We start from the raw sequence: 8856 nt of genomic DNA on the forward strand, positions 1-8856 counted from the left end.
CTACAAATGTATAAACTGCAGCTAATCATTAAAAAATATAGAATAGCATATAAATATACTTTTAGACAATTGCCACGAATTATAGACTATAAATGCAACTATTTTTCTTTTATTAGTCAGTTTCAGATTCTCATTGAGGACAAAGTAAAGAAATAATTTTCCAAAATAAATGAAACAATAAAATTAAATTTTGATGTCCAAAGTCCAAATGTCCAGACTGCTTAACAAGCGGCCATAATAGGCCTACTGCATATACAAAGGTGCTAAAAGAAGTGCTCACATTTTTTAAAGAATAACATTGCTGATAAATAGGCTACTATCCTGCGATCGCGATAATACGATAATTTCTTCGTCAGACATGAAATATGAAAATATGCTGTTTATGAAAGAATTATGGGGTCTCTCAGGTATAGCATATCACTCAATCACTGATGTTAATGTTGACAGTTTTAAACTGTCAAATATCACCGGCTGCCTGGTCCTCGAATTGAGTCTCTTTTTTATGTTCATTATGTAATGTCTCTATTGAAGAAATTGTTCCCCACGACCATGACCTAAGTTCTCCAAATGGTCAGTCCGTCCTGAATGTATTGATCTTCATTGTAGGTCTATTGAAGATCAAGATCGAGCCTGTGGGTCCTCCACTCTGTTTTTCTCCTGTTTGTGTCCATTCAGAATTCACACAGCAAAAAAAAAGAAGAAAAGACAATTAAAATGTAGTCCATTTTTTACACTTGTATGCCAATTGACTCCCACTGTTAGTCAGAGGTCATTTCTCACACCATAAGGAGAGTAACATTCTGGATCTTTTCTTTTCTTTTCTTTTTTGCAGTGTGAAATGCTGTGTGGAAGTTCTTATTCGCAGGCCGAGACGGTGCTGATTTTGCCTGTGTTTTCGGTCCAGGGCTGCAGATTCTGCAGGGCATACAGGGAGCTGTTGTGCAGACATAGTGGATCCGGTGTCACCGGCTGGTTGATGGTCTTCTGGAAGGCTTCCTGCTGGAGCTGCATGAGGATCCGGTTGGCCTGTTGTCTCTCCGCCTCCCGCTCCTCCGCCGTCTGCCGCCTGCGTGGAAAACAAACACACCCCGGGGACGGAGGAGAGAGAGGAGACGGCCATGAAAGCTCGACTCAAACTTTTGTAGCTAGTCCGGCAGCCGGGCATGTGGGGTGGGAAATTTGTATAGTCTTTTTTATTGGCCTAAAATATTGTCTATATACATACATTCATGAATCCACTTGCTGACCGGCTGTCAATATTGAGCATTTTTTAATAGGGGTTTCTTGTGACCCTACCATGCATTAACATCCAATATAAGGCAAAAATGTAAAAAATGTAAAACCATATATGCTTTAGGTACCATGTGACATGTCAAACTAGGTGGTTTTCATGATTCTGAATCCATTCCAAGCATTAGTTTTGCACAAAAAACACTCCTTGGGCTAAAAATGGCCATAGCCGTCATGACAAATGTAATGAGATCAGCACATTTTGGGCAAATCTGGCTATGGCTGTTTTTAGCCCAAGGAGTGTTTTTGTGCAAAACTAATGCTTGGATTCAGAATTATGAAAACCCCCTATAATTTGATATGTCACATGCTACTTAAAGCATAAGGAAAGTTTGACATTTTTGCCTATAGGATGTTAATGGTAGCTATAGCGTCACAAGAAACCCCTATAAAATAAATTGCTCAATACCGACAGCCGGTCAGCATGGATTCACGAATGTACTGTATATATAGACAATATTTTAGGCCAATAAAAAATACTATATACCAAATGTCCCATACAAGCTCGAGCTTGTATGGTATCCTATTCTCCACAGTTAGGGCTAATACTATCCTTTACATTAAGCATACATTGCTGCTGATGGTTAATGTATGAGTCCCAAGGACTATTTTCAAAATGTAATTAACAAATGAAAATGACTACGTCACTATACAATATAATCATATGCCTATTTAACACACCTAGTAGGCTAGTTGATTAAGTTCAAGTTGATAGTGGCTTCAGCGACATGAGGGCTTTTCATTCAGAATGAAACTTCAGAATGAATTAATTCAGAAGTTATATGCCCAATGCACCTCCTTTTTTTACCGATCTCTAGAATAATAATGAAAAAAAAAAAAAAAACTTTGTTATAACATCAAATAGATTATTTTAATTGATTAATAGGTCTATACTATTTCAGCTAAAACTTTAAAACTGTCAGAATGTTATGTAATAGTGAAATGAGATTAATCAGTGAAAAAATGTGTATTAGCCTTATAGCCTATTCAATGGGGAAAAAAACAATAGTCAACTAAACAAAATATGAAGTCGGTATAGGCTACAATTGACCTTTTTATTGATTCGTATAATAACCATCATGGTGCATGATATTGTGTATTTCTTTATTTTTAATCATTAAAACATATGCTATATATAGTCTACTGATCTGTAGTCTAACAAAGAAACAACCTTCACGTCTTCAATATGGTTCAAATTTATAATTTTAAGCATGCAATACATTTTAAGCAATACATTTTTTTATAAAAAAATTATAAGGATTTAGCATGTCATTTAATTCTTCTGTGGCCATTTTGCCTTATATGTATATATGTCTATTTAATGACTTAAACTGGTTGGATGTTCTGCATTAATTAATCCCAAAAGTGTGATCTAGGCCATACTCTACTAGAAATGAACAAGAATGTTATATGGATGTTATGAAATGTTGTGAAAAATGAAACAAATAGATAAAATCAAAACGTTTCTCTGGAAACAGGTCTAGGCTAATTTATAAGACATTTTTTTCTTGAAATGTTCCATACCCCATTGGACTCTTTTTTTGAAACACTTAATCGTCATACCCCCCCATAGGCCATAACAGCCCAACTTAGGTAAAAAAAACAAAAATCTAAAAACAAAACATAGTTAATTCTGTAAAGAAGCAACACTATTAACTCCAGGCTATACTTCCACGAGTCATGACCACCAATATGCCTACACGACAGGGCATGCATGGAGAATTAACGTATCTCACCTCCATTTGGTGCGTCTGTTCTGGAACCATGTTTTGACTTGAGCGTCAGTCATCTTGAGGGCCTTGGCGAGAGCCGCGCGCTCCGCGGACGCCAGGTACTTCTGCCGGTGGAAGCGCTTCTCCAGCTCACAGATCTGGAGGCGCGTGAACGACGTGCGAGGCTTCTTCTTTTTCGGCGGTGTCCGGTTCTGGTACGGATGACCTACACGGCGTGTTACAGTGAGGGGTGAGAGAGCCACTGGACGGACGGACGGATGGACGGATGGATGGATGGATGGATGGATGGATGGATGGATGGATGGATGGATGGATGGATGGATGGATGGATGGATGGATGGATGGATGGATGGATGGATGGATGGATGGATGGATGGATGGATGGATGGATGGAAAGGAGTTGGAGTGGCAAGGAAAGGCAGGGGCGAAAGCAAGCGGCACAAAGTCAGCAAACAGACAAACAAGACAAAGTATTTAAATTGTAGTAGTATATTTGTCCTAGAAAATCCCATTGTAAAAATAGACCTGTAAAATTCACCAATTTCACAGTAGGTCTACTAGCTGGGGTTTACTGAGCAGCAAAACAAGCTATTACAGTATATGCGGATAATGCGGCCTACAACAGAAAACAACAGAAAAGACAGCGAGAGGAAGCATATTATTGCCAGCAACGTGCAGACGTTAGCAATAATACACAATAATCCCAATAATAAACAACATGAAAACAGACAGGAGTCTGGTTTTACTTTTATGAAATGTCAAGCATTATTGCGTATAAATAAGCGATTGAACGAAGCCTTTATGTTTTTAGAGCAAAGGTGGTATAAATAATGAAGGGTTGTTTTTTCCATAAATCCAGCACAGAAGTGAAGCCAGCATGCAGAGAGAAATCATGCAGAGTTGAAACGTGCAGATAAATGCTCAATGCACGCCAGGATTTAAAATATTGTTCGAAAATGGTCTTACTTTCTCAAAACACAATATAGCTAAATCCAAATGGAATAATGTAAGCCATTTTGTGTTCAAAATACATATACAATCAAATACATTCTCATGCTATTTAAGGTGATTAATTATAATAATAACTTATTAATTAATTAGCATTGCTTACCTTTTGAATTTTCGATATACCTTCATAGATATAATTTTGTGAGATTTTCAGAGATTGTCTCGTGATTTACCCGTTGTTTTATAATGAGATAAAGACATTTCTTACACATTATACGCAAGTGGATTATTTAGCCTAGTGAGCTAAAAATTTTTTTACATGATAACTGAACACAAATGTAATGTATTTTTTTGGTCAGACGGATATTTCGGCCCGGCTGCCTACCTGTGAAGCGGTCTTTGGTGTATCTCCTGTTACTCTCCATCCAGGGGAACGTGAACCCATTCAGGGTGTTGACCGCCCCGCAGTTCGCTACGGACGGGTGCCCGCCGCCCAGCGGCCGGTGCGCCGGCACGCGGATGACCCCGGCAGCGGTGGCGTTCGCGTTACCACCGTTCCCGTTCATCATCCCCATGTTCATGTTCACGTTGCCGTTATATCCGCCGTTGCCGCCGCACGTGAAGCCGCCACCGCCGCCGTGCATGCCGCCGTAGCCGGCCGCGCTGACCACGCAGCCTCCCCCTCCGTGTCCGTGTCCGTGGTGGCCGTAGTCCGGCGGCTCGTGCATCCTGGCGCCCACTGCTCCCAGCATGCAGCAGCTCTGCTCCACGCTGTTGAGGATCTGGTCGATCCCGAAGCTGATGGGCTCTGCTGCGTGGTGCCCGATGATGTGATCCATGGTGATGGCCTCCTCCTCCTCCTCCTCTTCCTCAGCGAGCGAGAGCCCCCCGCGAGGAACACAGGCAGCAACACACCGCCGGTCCGCGGCACAGGCACGGTGCTTTCTGCTCCGCCGCGCCCGCCGTCCGCGCGCCCTGTCCCAAGTAAAACTCTCCAAGCTTTAAAAAAAAAAAGAACGTGCTGCTTTCCTCTTCTGCTGCTGCGCCGCGCTCAGGTCATTATCTAATAAGTAGTGTGTGTGTGTGTGTGTGTGTGTGTGTGTGTGTGTGTGTGTGTGTGTGTGTGTGTGTGTGTGTGTGTGTGTGAGAGAGAGAGAGAGAGAGAGAGAGAGAGAGAGAGAGAGAGAGAGAGAGAGAGAGGGAGAGGGAGAGACCGTGTACGTGCGTGTATGTGCGCGCATGCAGGGAGAGTGGTTCGAGAGCGAGGCTTAACTAAACACATGCAGTCTGTTTTCTCCTCCTTTTTGGACAGCCAGCCAGCCAGCCGGCTGCTTGCACGAGCACATCAATCAAAAGCCAAATAGACAGCTCGAGATTAAGACCCAATTTAGGCCTCGATAAGAGACCCAATTGGTTAAATACGCTCTATGAATACACTGCTCCGACCGTAGTATGCTCACTTCATAAAATCTGATTCACATGTGCAGGGAAATCAATAAGAATTCCACAGGCCTCAGAAACATCAACTCACAGATTTAACACGTTTCTTTCTTTCTATTTTCCATTTTTGAGGCGCTATAGCCCTATACCCCTCAGCTTTTGTCCCCGCACACGTCTCAATATTTGCCATTGACAATGAAAGGCCAAATATTACGTACATTTGTACGATGACAATTCCTCTCACTTCGCACAGGTGTGATTCTGTTTTAAACAGTATAGGCCTACAAACAGTCAACACACAGGTGAGTATATCACACATGCGCTGATGCGCACACAGTAGCCTATAGGCCTAGGCTATACAGGCCCATACCCATTTATTTCTAATTTGATCGCGGCATCTTCATTCTTTCGCTATATATATATATAATCTCGCTCGCACGCACACACACACACACACACACACACACACACACACACACACACACACACACACACACACACACTTATAAATGAATTCCGTAGTTGCCCATATGCAGCGTAATCTAATCGTAGCTATTTTATAGAGCTATATGCATGCAGGGACATTATTTATTGCGTGGCGACATTCATTTTATTATTCAGAAAAGGTTATTTAGGCTATAGGCTGACTTGATGCATGCGATTTAAAACTGAGGAAATTAGAGACACCAAAATGTGAATAACACAAATGAAGCAAAACCTAAATAATTATTCGACATCGTTTTCATTACAAATTATTAATAATGGTTCCGGGAAATGATCGAGGGCGACAACAGCAAGGCTGTGAAACTCGTTTCATATTCGTTGTACAAATTGATTTTACTTATATATCATAAATATGCGCCATGTTGCATCTTATTAACTTTATATATCACCGTTCTTTATAGTTGCTGTATATTAGCGACCACTCTGAGAGACCAATCATAGCCTAAACTCCAAAACAATTAAATGACATTTTAAACCATCTGGGCCATTGATTTTCTTTCCGCCTAAAAGCTACTGGGACTTAATTACTTAACGCGGGGGCATTAACGTATTAATATTTGATATGGGTTTACCAGTTCTCATTGGCCAATTGACCGATATAAAACTTTAATGTAAACGGCCGGGTAGCCTATCCCCGCACACGTCTGAGGTGCACGTTTAAATTTGGACCTTATAATGAGCATTAGGGACTTTTAAAAAGCAAGTAAATTATTGAGATGAAATGCGATAGTCTACTAATGCAGTGCAGTCCGAGCTTTGATGTCAAAAATAAACTTCAGTTCAGATGTGTTTAAGAAAGTTGCAGCTAAAACCATTAACCATGGCGTAAAGTATTCATTCATAATAACTATCATATATAACAATAACATACTGAAAAGTGAAAATAGCCTATACAAGTTGTGATTGTGTGCGTGCGTGCGCACATGTGAGCGGTATGAATAAGAGTTTTTAAAGGATAAACAGAGTCTTCTCACTCTTCTGTTATTAGAAGCTTCATAATGTGTGAGATATTTTCAAACTCAATTATCGAGCGACCGCTTTCAGCGGCTCGGGTGTCCTTGTGGGGCTTCTTGGCAAAAGTTAGCTATCTCTTCACTTTAGATGGAGACACTTATCGATTTCTCACCCCTTTCAGCACCATAGCTTTAACAGTCCGTCGTTCCAGTCGCGATGCCTGCTGTAATAAATTGATGAGAGTGTGAACTATTGTTTAATGTTTAGGATACACATAGCCTGCATGTTTAAGAGCGTCAAAATACTCCGCAAGAGTCTAGTTTAGGTGTTTCCTCTCCATGCATTCATGCTTTCAGATCTGCTGTGTATTCTCTAAAAGCGGGAGGTCCTATTGTTTTTCTTTATCAGCTTCAAGGTTGGGGACTACCTGCAGTCCTTGACTTTTGACCCCGGGCCCGACTACTCTGGCGCCATTCCATCAGCTCGTCCTCTCAACAACACAAAACACGCCCGTTCCCTCAGATTGTTTAATTGCTTTGTTGCCATGTGCAACTCGACTGTCCAAATGTTAAAGAACAGAAAAACAATAGCTTTATCTCTCAAAGTGCATTTCCTCACAAAGCCAACCTAGCCAACCAGTGAAATATGCTTTCCCTTTCATATAAGGTTGAGGTTGACCCCATCTGTGGAAAGTGGAATTACAGAACAGGATTCATCTCTGGGGTCTCTTCCAGTCCTGCGCTGTCAGCCAAACCTGGAGGTAATGGACACAAATCAATCGTATCACCGCGAATTTGCGGATCCATTTTCATAGGAGAGAGATTAAACATGTGACATGTTGAATAGGCTATACAACCGTTCAAACTGATGTCTGCCCTGCAGCCGAACTTGACTGACTCATGGCCTGTGAAGGCAGAGATGACACGTTGTTCTGTTCTATAAGCCAATGACAACAGGTTTCTCTTGTGCTTCAACTTTGACAAAACACTGCCACCAATTGGCCTGGTGGAACCATGGAGTTGGGTGGAACTGTAAGGTCACTGTAATATTATACCACATGGACCATCTTCAACATTATGACTCCATGCATACATAATTTAAAATGTGGTATATAGCTGCATGGCAAATGTATTCCCATAAAGGCTACATTTTAACTATGGAAACAGAGAGGAAGACAGCTGTCATATAATGGGGAGGAGCTTAGCTTGCTTCATTTATTTTTACTGTATGTCTCAATAAATTCAAAATCAAAGTGCTGTGCGTGTGCGTGTGCGTGTGTGTGTGTGTGTGTGTGTGTGTGTGTGTGTGTGCACAGGGTCGTGCTGCCATGTTGGAAGAGTGAAATGAATGGAGAGATTGTGACATATAGCATTTAAGATGCTAATTAAGATGCTGCATCTTCCTCCACAATCAATAAATAAATAAAAGATGCAAAGTGTTCAAATTAAAGTAGAAAATGTAAGAACACTGATGTAACTGTAAGATTATTCTTTTTGTTGCAATATGCCTGCCTATAAGTGCAGTGATTTATGGTTAAATGCAGGTGTGTTGGAAAAGACATACAAAAAATATACAAAATACGTTGGCATTTATATATTGTCTGCCAGAAGCGTGTGCACACGTGGTCACGCACGCACACGTATAGAATAGAGTTAGAAGAGAGGATCCCAGTGGCCAGTGCCCTGCAGTTCCGAAATAACAGTGGAGGTACTGAGACAGTGAGATAAGCTACCGATCATCCTGTTTGTTTAGTAACATGGGGAAATGACAGCCACCATGGGGAGATCCTATGTGGGTACAGACATCACCCCCCCAACACCTCTACTTCCTTTATCACTCTCTCTCACACACACACACACACACACACACACACACACACACACACACACACACACACACACATGCATACCGACAGATAAAGAACATGTCCCATATTAACGTGTCATCACAGACTTGCACACATAGACCTACATAGATTAGATACATA

General features: G+C 41.2%; 1 protein-coding gene across 1 annotated transcript; it reads right to left on the bottom strand.

The window, feature by feature from the left end:
* Nucleotides 1–855: 855 nt before the first annotated feature.
* On the bottom strand, nucleotides 856–4810 carry tlx1 (T cell leukemia homeobox 1; the record flags this gene model as incomplete). Its single annotated transcript, XM_080781328.1, has 3 exons — nucleotides 856–1066; nucleotides 3027–3264; nucleotides 4357–4810. 3 exons carry the CDS (start codon nucleotides 4808–4810, stop codon nucleotides 856–858), a joined length of 903 nt encoding a protein of 300 aa, XP_080637454.1.
* Nucleotides 4811–8856: the final 4046 nt, after the last annotated feature.

This window comes from Protomyctophum bolini (assembly GCF_963924005.1).
Source record: "Protomyctophum bolini genome assembly, chromosome: 14".
Taxonomy (NCBI): Eukaryota; Metazoa; Chordata; class Actinopteri; order Myctophiformes; family Myctophidae; genus Protomyctophum; species Protomyctophum bolini.